The sequence below is a fragment of the Canis lupus genome, chromosome 17 (genome assembly GCF_011100685.1).
Source record: "Canis lupus familiaris isolate Mischka breed German Shepherd chromosome 17, alternate assembly UU_Cfam_GSD_1.0, whole genome shotgun sequence".
Classification (NCBI taxonomy): Eukaryota; Metazoa; Chordata; class Mammalia; order Carnivora; family Canidae; genus Canis; species Canis lupus.
The window spans coordinates 19,124,386-19,138,440 of record NC_049238.1 but is presented as its reverse complement, the minus strand read 5'-3'; the positions used below and the strand labels follow the sequence as shown (position 1 = coordinate 19,138,440).

Below are 14,055 nucleotides of genomic sequence, written 5' to 3'. Positions count from 1 at the left end.
TCCCTGCGTGAAGCCTGCTTCTTCCTCTGCCTGTGTCTCTGCCTCTCTCTCTCTCTCTCTCTCTCTGTGTCTATCATGAATAAATAAATAAAATCTTAAAAAAAAAAAAAAGGAAACAAACTGAGTTGATGGAGGGGATGTGATAATTCGGTGATGGGCATTAAGGAGAGCATGTGATGTGATGAGCACTGGGTGTTATATGCAACTGATAAATCATTAACACTACATCTGAAACTAAGTATATACTTAATGTTGCCTAATTGAATTTAAATAAAAAATAAATAAATCCTGAATCTGCATGTACTAAATAGAAAACCAGGCAAGTTTTTGTCTGTGTGTATTTTTTTTCTTTTCATTCTCTGGACCTTTATTTTCTTGTATGTAAACAGACCTAAGGAAATTTTCTGGTTCAATGTGGCAGATTTATATCCCTTCTATTTTATTTTCCCTCCAAAATTATCTCTGAAATAAAAGAAATAAAAAAGGAAAATAAGTCTCTAGCTGGAGGAAAGGCAAGAGAAATATTATGGCAGCTGAACTCAACTGATGAGTTTCTGAAAGCTAAAACAGAGGAAACAAATGGTAAAACTTCAATGAAAGTAAAAAATCTACAAGACAAAGAGAAGATTCTCCAGAAGCCCAGAACAACTCCAAGCTTAGGGGTCACTGGAACGGGTACAAGAACAGGCCATGGGCATCTGGGCCATTGAACAGCTGTGGCAGGCCCCACCCCCCATGCAGAGGACTCTGGCGTCTGACCCTGGGATTAAAGGGGTAAGAGCATGACTCGAAGTGGGAGTTCTGCCCAGGGAATCTCCCAGAGTGGGTGCTTAGGCTGCCATGAGGATTTCCCCATTACCAAGCCCCACTCTCTCACAACAGCAACATAGAAACAGGGCTTCTATAATCAGAACCTACCTTCGCTGCCAGAGTAAAAAGGGTTTCTCACTTTACTAAATAGATTGTTCATTTCAGGCCTTGGTCAGTATATAGGCAGACAGTGTAAATGCACCAAACATTCCAGAAAAGTCAATGGCAGGAAAGAGAGAGAAGCAAATTTAACAAAGAAAGTAACTTTGGAGGAAAAAAAAGATTCTTACAGAAAAAGGAAGAGGCCTGAAGTATAATAAATGTATTGTCACACAGATTACAAAGTTTATCATCATACCCACAGAAACTAATAGGCTTCCATGAGAAGGAAAATTAAAAACCTGATAGCTGCAATTAAAAGAGCCCAATAGATAGAACTGAAAAGCAGAATGGATACAGTTGAAGATTCAGTTTTGATCTGGAAAATGTGGCCCAGAGATTCTCTCAAAATACACTACAAAATGGTAAGGAAAAGAAAAGGTAAGAGAAAAGATGAGTGCCATGGTAGAAAAACCCAGAAGTTTTAACTGGTGTACCCCAGGTGGTGAAATATGATGGTAACTAAATATGATGTGTCCTATGCCAGGCATTTACACTTGACACTGCTTAAACCTAAGGCTGAAGACTAAAGTGAAGAAAGATGCTTGATTTTCCCAGGTGGGCACAAGGTTAAGATGTGAAATCAGCTATTCAATGATGGATTCTGGTTCCAGTGAAATAGGTAGTGTTGGCCATCACAGAGGCTAGAGGAGGCAGAGAATTAGAGGCTATTCTCTTCTTTCCTAGGATATGCTAATATATTTTTGTCCCCATCTTCTTTTTCCTTCTCCAATCCTTTTCTCTTTTCCTTTATCCTTTTTTTTTAAAAGATTTTATTTATTCATGAGAAACACACAGAGAGAGAGGCAGAGACATGGGCAGAGGGAGAAGCAGGCTCCATGCGGGGAGCCCAACATGGGACTGGATCCCGGGACCCCAGGATCACGCCCTGGGCCGAAGGCAGGCCCAAACCGCTGAGCCACCCAGGGATCTCCTCTTTTCCTTTATTCTGCCCAACTTGTTTCCTTAGCCTTATGCCTCCTAAAATCTTATTTTCTTTCTCCTCTACATTGCAGACTGTCTGCACCATCATCCTCACCCTCCTTTACCATGAGATCTTCCCTTTTATGCTTTTGGCCTTTGCCAACACTATAGCACAAGGTTTAACAGATTCTGGCCTATTTTATATACTTTTATATATGGAGCTATATTTGGGGGAAGAAATCTCAAGAGAGAAGCAAAATTTATTTGCCTCAGGACAGACTACAAAGGAAAAATATTCCAGTTTCACAGGCCTGAAGAGTAGGAAAATACTTTCTATTTTTATTACCTTTACTTTTTTATCAAATATATATACATAATTTTTAAAGTCAGGACCAAAAGGTCCATTACAAATAAAAGCAGCTTTAAGTCTTACCCCTTCTAATCCCTTGGTTACTTCCCTTCTAATGGAGGCAGCCATTCTCAACTTGTGTAACTGTTTTCTTTGGCATTTGCTTATTTATTTTTAAATGTGCATATGCTGCTATTCCTTATGTCTCAATTTGAGATTACTGACTTGCCATCGTGATAGATGAGGTCTTAATTTTCTCAGACCTACCTATCTTACTACTTCCCATGTCCCCAATTCCCTAACAGAGTTCACGGTTTTTTTATAATAAAAAGTTAATACTTAGATTCTTATGATTATGCAAATATTACTCATCGCAAAATTACATTGTGCACTATGTTCAAACCTTTCTTGTACCATGCTTCCATTTTTTTGGAGTTAAAAATTGCCTTATATTTTTCATTTGCCTGCTTTTCTAGAGAAATCTTTCAGATCTTCAACATTGTTGACATAAACCTATCTGTAATCTTTTCTGTAAACTCAAAGAGATCAATTTCATTTTTCTCCCAGAAGCCTCCTTTCCATAAGATTCAGGCCACCTGTTCCAATATGTATTGCTATTCCTTAATCTTATTAATCAGCTATGCTTTCAGATCCGCTGTTTTCCCTGGATCTTATATCTTTTTCTCTTCTGGTTTTCTCCCTGTTTTGTTGAAGTACTTCTCTAAGGATCTTAACTAGAAAGGGTGACTATACCATGCAAATATTTGAGCCCTTTTATACCTAAAAATGTCTTTTTACCTATTTTCACAACTACTAGAAATTTGCATGGTTAATTGTAGTTAGAAATTACTCTAATCTCAGATATTCCTGAAGCAAATTTGATTAAAGTCTAATCTACATATAATATACACCCATTTTAAGTGTACAGTTGTAATAAACTCTGAAAAAGATATAAACTAATAACCCTCCTGTCTTAATAAAGAAAACAGAATATTTCTGTCATGTCTAAAAGTTTCCTCAAGCTTCTTGGCTGTCGATCTTCCCTACTTCAACCCCACACTAGCAACCAATGATCCAGACTTTTTTCACTCAGCATGTTTTTGAGAATAAATAATTCATGCCATGAACCACTAGTTTCTTATTTTCCACTGCTGAGCAGTATTTCAGTTTATAAATGTGCCATTTCTTTGTTGATGGACATTTAGATGGTTTCCAGTTTGAGGCTATCATGAATAATGTTGTAGGACCATTTGTGGTCAAGTCCTTTGTTTTTATATATATATATGTATATATATTTTAATTTTTTAAATTTATTTATGATAGTCACAGAGAGAGAGAGAGAGAGAGAGAGAGAGGCAGAGACATAGGCAGAGGGAGAAGCAGGCTCCATGCACCGGGAGCCCAACGTGGGACTCGATCCCGGGTCTCCAGGATCGCGCCCTGGGCCAAAGGCAGGCGCCAAACTGCTGCACCACCCAGGGATCCCCAAGTCCTTTGGATAAGTATGTGCTTTCATTTCTCTTCGTTAAATACCTATGAGTTGGACTGCTGGGTCACATGGTAATGTGTCTTATTTGTTGAGATTTTACCATATTATATATCCAATAGCAATGCCAAAGTTCAAGGTGCTCATCTTTGACATCGTTTGGTACCATCAGTTTTTAAAATCTGCGGTATTTCAATGGAATAGTAGTAGTATATATAGCAGTACTGCATTATAGTTTTAATGTGCATTTCCTTGATGATTAAAGATATTGACTATCTTTTCATGTGTTTGTTGGCTATTTTCAATCTTTATTTATGTAGTGTCTTTTAAAATCCTTCGCCTATTTTTTAGATTGGGCTGTTTCTCCTATTATTAACATTTTGCATTTATGTACTACATATGTTAGACTGATGAACTAATATTGATACATTTTCATTAACTAAAGCTCATAGTTCACAGAGTTTACTCTTTGTGTTGTACATTCTATAGGTTCTGACATATGTATAACAACATGTATGCACCATTACAGTATCATACAGAACAATTTCACTAGTCTAAAAATCCTCCATGCTCTACCCAGTCATCCCTCCCTCTGACAAATACTAACAACGAATCCCTATCAACCACTGATCTTTTTATTGTCCCCATAGTGTTGCCTTTTCCAGAACGCTATATGGTTGGAATCATACAATATGTAGCCTCTTCAGATTGGCTTCTTCCACTCAGCAATATGCATTTAAAGTTTCTCCATGTCTTTTCATGGCTTGATAGCTTCCAAGTTTGGGGCAATTATGACTCACTATATGCAATTCACATTTTTTCTCTGAAAGCTTTTAGAATCTTTCTCTCTGGTGTGTTCCAGAATTACAAATGATAAGTTTTGGTATAGGTCTTTTTTGTATGTATGTGTTAGCTATGTGTTCAGCTAGTGAAATCTGAAAAATTATGCTGTTTCTTTCTAGAAACATTCTTGATTTTTTGTTGTTGTTTGAAAATATCTTCTCTTCCCCCTTTTTCCTCCCTTCTCATTGCTTGTTTGACCGATTCTTATCAATCATTACTGGCCCTCCTAGGTCAATCTTAACTTTTTTTCTTCCCAACTTTCTACTTGTCTTTTTGTTCTTTCTTAAAGTTTTTCTCAGCCTTGTCTTCTACCATTTCTCTTAAAATTTTAAAATGTTGGATATTTAACTTCCAAAAATTCTTTCTTCTTTGCCTTTTTTCTTCCCATATGGATAAAACATCTTCTCAAAAATTTTAGGTTTTTTAGTTTAGTTCAGTTTTAGTCCATGCACTTGTTGTATAGCTCTATTGTACTCTCTTTTTGTTTCTTTTACTCTCTTTCAAGTTGCAGACTTCCCTCAAAGTCCTGGTGATCTCTGGTTGTGTCTGTTCAGTGTTCTAAAACACTGACTGTGAGAGCGGAGTGTGAAGCTTGTGTCCTCTGGGAGCCTTCTGTTGGACAATTAAATGGCAGGATGACCTCTGCACTTTAGGGAGCTCCCCTTACACACCCATATCCAGACATCTTTCTGGCCATTCAGTTCTCCTGAGATAAATCCCCCAGGCTCCCATATTGGATGGGGATCCAGAATCAAAACACTCAATAGTCAGACTTCATTTTATTGCCTTTTAGCCTTGTACCTTCTTGTTTCTCCAACTGTGCCTACTATCCCAGAGTCTGGAGCCTCTCAGTTTCAATTAGAACAAACTTTTGGAGTCACTTCATTTAATTCTCCTTTTGCAGATAAAGAGAATAAAGCTCAGGAAATTCATGTGTCCAGAGTAATACTGTTAATAAAAGGAAAATGTGAGACTTGAACCTGGGCTCCAGTTTACACCTAGTGCTCTGGTCAGCTGAAAAACTGCTTCCAAAACTGTCAGAAATGACTCAAAAACCCTTTTTTCCAGCTTCCTGGAAATCTTGGCAAACTTGCAGGAATTGTGTCATGACAGCTAAAAGCTGCAGTAAGACTGAAATAAATGAGTCCCACATTTGATCCTGTCAAAAGAGGGACAAGACTTGGGTCGGGAACACAGGCAAATTTTGAAAGTAAGCTGTTCAGTTTCCTTTGGTTTCAAGGTTACACAATGGAATTATCAATACCGTTATTTTCAACTTCAAAATTTGACAGATGAATAACACTTGACAGGCCTATCTTTATGAAGTATTATACTACAAAGGGTCTCTTTAGGCTAGAGTACCAGTGACTCATTTCAACACAGTTGTCTCCTAAATGGTGCTCTATGGGATAACATGTATGACTTGTGAAAAGAATTCCATAATCAAGAAAGTATGGTAAATGCTGGGTTATAGAAATGTAAACTGGTATCTTTAACATAGGGCTTTTAAAAACTAATATACAATGTGGAATTTTAAGAGGAGAATGGCATATGTGCCATGTAGCATTTGCCCAGTGGATTTTAGCAGAAAATCCTTTTTTTTCCAACTTGTAGGACTAGTGCTCAAGGAAGACACTTTGGGTAATATAATCTGACCAGTACCATATTTCTGAGTCTTGCTATGAAATGTTTGGGTAAGAACACAAAATTGCTCTCCTTAATATCAACTGTTCACTTTAACATTAATTACAGAAAGACAGAAGTTATAATAACTTAAGATACACATGATCAGTGAAATTCATATGTATAAGAATAACTATACATTATTTACACTGGCATTAATGTAAAACTAGTTCACTCTCAACAAATAAATGGTCTGTGCAGTAATGATGAGAGATAAAGCACTAATCCACATTATGGTTACACATTTAAAACAAGGTTTTCTCCCAACACATACTATTTAGCCTGGAAGTGGGTCTGGCAGTGGTGGACTGAAGTGAAGCTGGCAGGGTCTCCGATTTGATGGTTACATTGGTGACCGCACCATCCATCCTCTCTGGCTCACATAAGCCTGGCAACTGGGCTGCCTTCTCCAGCGTGGGTAGTAACTGATCAAACTGGTCAAGGTCAGCTGTAAACTAAGAACGGAAACCAAAGTTAGAGGAAATATATTCTATACTTTACCTGAATCAATGTAGAAAAAAAGTTGTTCCTTTACACTCTATGAATTAAGTGTGACTATGAGAGAATGAAGAAGACATAATTGGAAAGACTGAGGCCTCATTAAAATTATGTGATCTTCTGGAAAACAGTTTGGATGCTTATGATATTAATATAGTGGAGGATATGAAATAATGTACACATAATATTTGTCTACTATATTTTGGCATAAAATTTATGCATTGGAAGGAGTTTAGACTGGAAAGAATTCAAGAATATTGTGTTCCACTGATTATGGATGATTTTTTTTTTCTTTTTTTTTGGATGATTTTTTCTATCTTGTAAAATGATTTACTTTATGATGTTAATGAAAAATAAATTTACACTGATGTAACTTTATAATTTAAAAAAGTTTGGGAAACTTCCTTATAAATAGTATATCAGCTTCAAAGATCCCAGGAAGGTCACTTCCCACTTGAGGATTTAATAAAATAAGAAACCTATTTTCTAGATGAGATAGGGTATCCCTACAGTTGTCTGAGGTTATGCATAGGAGAAAACTGGCCTTATTTCACAGTATTATTCTATTACTATTACTTTGAGACAGTTCATCAGTATAAAATGTCTACCTGTTTGTGTTTCACTATTTAATTCAACTAAAATTTATGTTTCTAGACTGTATAAATAGAATTATATAGATGTATTTTTAAAATGTCTGACTCCTTTCACTTAGCATTATATTTCTGGGGATGCCTGGGTGGCTCAGCAGTTTGGTGCCTGCCTTCAGCCCAGGACATGATCCTGGAGTCCCGGGATTGATTGGGCTCCCTGCATGAAGCCTGCTTCTCCCTCTGCTTGAGTCTCTGCCTCTGTCTCTCATGAATAAATAAATAAAATCTTAAAAAAAAAATTATATGTCTGAAGTTCAGAGATCTTGTCACATGTAGTAGTAGTCAATTTGTTTTCAATATAGAATAGTAACACATTGTGTGAACATGCCACAATATATTTATCCATTCTATTGTGATGGATTTGGGACTAATACAAATAAAGCTACTATGAACATTTTTGAACACGTATTTTGTTATACATGTGCAAAAAGTACTAATCATAAGGGAAAATACTGACAAATTGGACTAAATGAAGACATTTCATCAAAAGTACCATTAAAAGAAAGAAAAGGCAAGGCAAAGCATAGAGAAGATGTCTGCAAATATACTACTTTATAGGACTCATCCAAAATATGTAAAGAACTCTTGAGTCCATAAGAAAAAGACGACATATTGGGAAAATAGGCAAGATACCTGAATAGGCAGTTCACAAAAGAAGATATACAAATGGCCAATAAATATTAGGGAAATGCAAATTAAAACTATGAAGTACCACTACAAAGACCCCAGAATGGCTAAAATTTAAAAGATTGACCTTACTATGTATTAGCAACAACATGGAACACTAGAGGGAATTCTTTGTACACACTAGGAAAACTCCATTATCTACTAAAGATGAATATACATATATCTTATGATTCTGCAATTCCACTCGTAGGTATAAACTCAGCAGAAATGCATGAATATGCAAACCAAAACATATACCACGACTGTACACAATAGCATTATCTTATAAAGTTGTGACTTTTTAAAGAGAGTTTTAATATAGTTATTATTTAAAGCTTTTTTTCAGCTTAAAAGCACAGTATTAGTTTACCTGTACCAAGAAACATGAGAGATAGTTTATACTCAAAAAGCACACACAACATAAAAATAATCAAAAAAGTGTTATTACAAATAGTAAATAGAGACAATATGGAGCACTATGAATGCAGAGAGGAAAGAAATGTCTAATGAGGGCTAGTGGGGAAGGCTTTACAGAGATGATGTCTGAACTGGTTTGTGAAGGATGAGGAGAAGTTCAGCAGACAGAAAGGAGAGCAAGGCAGAAGATGCTTAGAAGAGACATGGCTTATTCCAGGAATGGCAAGGACTTCCATGTGCCTAGAATGCAGTATGCCTGAGGGAAGAGAGAGATTTCTGTGAGATGAGGGTAGAACATAAAGCTGGCTTAAAAAATGAAGGACCTATGTACAGTAAGTGTGAATCCTGTTTCAAAATAAAATGTCTCATTGATTAGCTGCTTTGTAAATATATTTTCAGCTATTTCATATTTGTCTATATTCTTTCTAAATAATTTGTGAGCTGCTAGGGGGGAGAGACTACATTTTCTGTTTTTCTTAAATTCCTTCAGGGTCCACAGCAATTACTCCATAAGTGAAAGTGCCTGTTAATTTCACTCCATTCCCACCTCAGCTTAATCACAGAAGTTCCTAACCTATAACAATTTATGCAAAGGTTTATTTCTGTTTATTTCCGTTTCAGAGTGTGTTATGTACCTGCTTCCTAGAATACTCCAAGTCCCTATTCTGATAAGGGCTGAAGGTGATTAGAATCAGATAAGAAGAAAAACAGCCTTAAAAAACGTTTCAAGGGAAACTAAATAGCAAAGCAAGCCAGACTAAGCAATTTTGTCCACCTCCTCACACTTCTCTCCCATTTCATTTACATCAGAGGTTCCCAAACTTAGCTACACATCATAGTTCTCTGGGGAGCTTCTTAAAAATACAGATTTCTGTGTTCTATATCCAAAGAGTTGGATTCAACAGGTGGTATTGGGAGGAGGGGGCAGGAAAGGTATGTTTAAAAATTTCCAAAGCTGTGAACTGATTTTATGGAAAGAAGCAAATATCCATTTGCTTAGAATGCTGCATTAAAACTACAGCCCTAAAAAACAACAACAACAACAACAACAAACTATAGCCCTCCAAAGTTCCAAGGAGGGCATCCTGTGATTTTTCAACCATTTCCTCTGAGGACATCCCGTGATGTTTCAACCATTGATACTAACCTTTTAATATATGCCCAATGGGTAGGACAAAACATAGCCTGAATCCAAATCTGGTTTATGGTTGGAGTAAAATACATGAAAAGGAAAAAATAACTATGACTATTTATTCTATGATGCGAGGGATTACCTACCTGGCTCTGGGACTCCAGTTTAATTTCTTCAGGAGCAGGTTTGGTCATTGGGGTTGGGTTTGTGGTACAAGGATCCATCTGTTCTTTCTTTTCTACTTTCACCTTTACATCATCCAGGCTCAGGTTCGGAGTTGATCTTAAATCTTTCTCATCTTTATCTAAAAGATATCGTAGGAGCTGATGGTCTTTTGATTCTTTTTTCTTTGAAGCATCCAGTTCTAGTTTTACACTCGAGTTCCCTTGTACCTGTCCAGTCACTGATACAGAAGTAGATGCACCGTCCTTTTTATCAGGCTCAACAGACAAAGTGGTGATATCCGAGGGGCTACCCTCCTGTAGGAGCCGGTGCAAAATTTTGTGCCGCTCCGTCAGCGAGCTATGAGAGGAGGGGCAAGAACCGCTTGAAGAGTTAGCAGAGGCAGAGTTGGAAGTGCCTGAGCATGACAGTACTTCTTTGCAACTTGTGTCTATATCAGCATGCCGTAACTGCTGCTCTGCAGTTGTTGTCAAAAGCTGCACTAGTTTGTGACTGGTTTGAGAGTACTTATTGTCTCCTTCTGAGAGTCTGTCATTGTTATGCAGAAGCCCAGAATCCAGAGGTTTGCCATCAGTAGAGCTGTTGTCAGACTGAATCATTTCATTTAAAATGGATGCAATCTCTTTGTTATCTTTGGACTCAGCTTTTGCTGGTTGTATATTTAACCTGCTAGGTGAATTCTGTGAGCTCATCTGCCTGAGGACTGGAGAACTGGCAGAGAAGCCAACAGAGTTATTGGGTCCTTCATTCATGCTCTGTAAAGATGTTACTGGGATGTTTGAATAGGATCGGTTACTATTATTACAGGCAGTACCTGTCATGCTAACGGGGGAGCTTAATGTCGGAATATTAGGAGGGAACGAATTGTTTGGCATCCTGGGCCTTGGTGCTAATCCAGAACTAACTTGTCTCCTTGGAGACATGAACTGTGCGAGAGATATTCCTGTACCTTCCATAGGAGAATTATTGAGGTTTAAAGAGGGGTTAGTGCTCTGGGAACTGGCCTGTCCCTGGTTTAAGGCAACACTGGCTACAATCTGATTTCCAGGTGAGCATCCAAAACTCCCTTGGCTGTTGCTAGAATTACTATGACTGCTGCTATGGAGGTCTGAGCTCTGTTGGCGGTTTACTCTGGGGGACACCATGTTGTTGCTGGATGGTGGCAATGTGGATGAACGGGCCACACCATGAGCTGGCGAGATACTAGAATTGACGGAGGGGTTTACTCGGGGAATTGACATTCCAGAATTAGTGTCATCTTGAGGAGAAAGACCACTGTGTTCCCTGGGGGGAGGGGGGAAAAAGACATTATTATTCAAACATCTTCACTGCTTTCCATTAAAATATCTTTATGATGCATATTATAAACCAAGACCATTAACCCCATTAATATTGCAAGCCATCAAGTAAAAAGCTTCTGTATCACTTTAAATTAAGGAAAAACAGTGGACTGTTAGTGCTACTGTGAAATATTAGCACCACTTAATAGGCAATAGTGCTCATGGTCCCATAAATTTGATAACGGTTTCAGTTATATGGGAAAGAAATCTTTCTTGGCCTTGGAAAAAATCCAATATATGTACTTTTAAGCTTTTTGAAATTTAATACAAATACTTAACATTACAATAATATTTTTGATTGAAAGAGAAACTTCCCACACCTCTGTTTACAAAGTCTTTATTCATGACTCCCTTTTACAGCTTTTAAGTATTTCAACTCCAAAGAGGAAGACTGGGTAAGGAAAATACTGTGTCACTGATGTAAAAATTAAAAAGGGTGATATGCAGACATAGCAGATGTTTTGAAAGAGAAATCACAATATGAAAAAAAGAACTGTGCTAATTCCACTCACAAGCATAAATTAAACTAAAATTAGAAAAAACAGAATACTGAATTCAGATTTTCATCGAGCTCTTTACTCAAATCCATAATTATGACAACAGATTTGTGACTGGTATTACCATGTTCCAATAAGCAAATATATCAGATGAGGAAAAGATGAAGTGAGGGGAAATGTCTTTGTTTTTGTTTAATGCTACATTTTAAATAGTTGCAAATGTAGGGTTTTGAATAATTCATAGGATAAAAGAATGGTTCCATGAATTTACCATATATACCAATGTAAAATGTACTTAGAGAGGAGAACAAATTAGAGGCAATGACATTCAAAACTCTCAAGTTGATAGTTTAATAACCTGTAGTTTGAGAAACTGTCAACTTGAACTCAGGAGCCATCAAGTTTGCTCTAATAAGAATACAGTACTTTTAAAAATAAAAATAACAATATTAACAAATTCTGAAATCTTTTTTAAGACCAAAGTTCACATATGGAAAGTAGGCTATTTTTAGCCACCTTCTGGGTTTTTACCTCTGAAACACATATTTTCAACCTAACCCTTCCTGTGTGTTTGTGTTTTTTTGAACAATAAGGTTATTGTTAGGCAAAAAACCTATAAAACCCAATATGGATATATTGAATATATACTCATCACACTAGCTTAATGCCTAATTTAGAATTTTTGTTTTCTAGCCATCAAGAGAATAAAAAAATTTTCTCTAAGAAGAGATATGTGAACTGATTTATTTCATATGAAGCTCTCCAAATAAGTAGTACCTGTCGATGATATGAATTCCCATGATGAAAGGTTGCATGTCTGGACTTTGAGGGTAGCAAAGTTTACACTTGGTGTGGGCGCTAAGCATTGTCCCATCATTCAATATGAATCTATAGGATGGGCTGGAGGCAGTGCCACGAGTCATCACTGTTTCAAACAAAAGAAAAACCTAGTTAAAATTCTGACACTTGCACTTTGGGCAGAGGAGAGTTACCAAGCCTTATTTCTACCTTGAGCCTCATTTTAAATGACCTCCCAACAGCTGCCTGCTCAAACTCAAAATAAAGAATAGTTTAGACAAAGCAGATATCTGAAGGGGGAGAAGGATTCTGGCTGAAATAGACACTTGATGACAAGTTTTAACTTAGTACTACTTGAATGAGTGCCTCCTCACATAAGTTAAAATAATGAAGAAACTTCAAACCAGGAAAAAAAAAATCAACTTTAATCTCTCCATAATGGGACAGTTCTTCAAATTTATTAAGTGTCCATTAAAAATACCAGCAAGTAATTGTCTCCCTTTCGGAATTATTTCTAACAAGTTTGTTTTTTTCCTTTTGCTGGCTGATTTTTTAAAAAATATTTTATTTATTTATTCATGAGAGACAGAGAGAGAGAGGCAGAGACACGGGCAGAGGGAGAAGCAGGCTCCATGCAGGGAGCCTGATGTGGGGACTTGATCCCGGGTCTCCAGGATCATACCCTGGGCTGAAGGCGGCACTAAACCGCTGTGCCACCGGGGCTGCCCTGCTGGCTGATTTTTTAATAACAGCTTTACTGAGATCATTCATACACCATAATATTCATCCTTTATGTTTTTATTAGCTTGTAGAGTCACTGAACTGAAATTCAAATTTAATTTTTCACTCAGGAATGTGAATCACTAAGGTCTCATCTGTCAAATTTGTGTATTTACATATATATATTATTTTTGATGTTAGTGTAGTAAAAAATTAAGATAAAGGCAACTGTTACTAATATAAAAAACAAAAACTAGATTAAGGCATTCATATCACTATATAAACAACATAGTTTACTTCTGTCTTAAAGGTTTATTAATAGCAGGCAAAATTCTAACCATATTGTTAAGTATTTATTAAATATGTAAGGGCTATAACCAAACTACTAAGTAAGAAAATGTCACTGATGTTTTAGCAATATGATACAATTCTATTTTAAGAAAGATTTAATAGGTAGATTCAGCTATAGGTTAAAAATCATATTCATGGAAACACAAGAATTACTACCACAAATGACTATTACAATTTAGCCTGTAATAAATGTTAGTACTATTTTTCATAGACATTTCAGAAAGCCCTTCTATTACATTTTAAAGACACGTTAAAGAGATTTAAAATGACCAATTAATAATAAATATCTTTTGAAACTACATATTACTTAAGAGAAGACACTCTCTTTTACTGCTTTGGGTATACCTCATATGCTAAAGAGAGTATAAACTGTTGTAAACCTATACCATACAAAAATAAGCCTAAATACTAAAATTAAGACATAGACTTAATTGAAAGGATTAAGACTGATGTCCAATCAACCACATTCCTTATCCATCTGGCAAATTCAGCCAGAAATCACTGGTACATTTACCAAATATAACATAGGGAGAAACTTAGTACCTAATG

At 36.5% G+C, this 14,055-nt stretch overlaps 1 protein-coding gene across 5 annotated transcripts in view; it reads right to left on the bottom strand.

Annotated features, from left to right (window-relative positions):
* Nucleotides 1–14,055, bottom strand: part of NCOA1 (nuclear receptor coactivator 1) — a 243,507-nt gene that overhangs the window by 45,263 nt on the left and 184,189 nt on the right. For all 5 annotated transcript variants that reach the window (XM_038560934.1, XM_038560932.1, XM_038560933.1 and 2 more), the window contains exons 11-13: nt 12,415–12,562; nt 9,764–11,084; nt 6,529–6,709 (exon numbers count right to left, since the gene is read on the bottom strand). In XM_038560934.1, the coding sequence (XP_038416862.1) occupies nt 6,529–6,709; nt 9,764–11,084; nt 12,415–12,562 (1,650 nt within the window). The remainder of the gene's footprint in view (nt 1–6,528; nt 6,710–9,763; nt 11,085–12,414; nt 12,563–14,055) is intronic.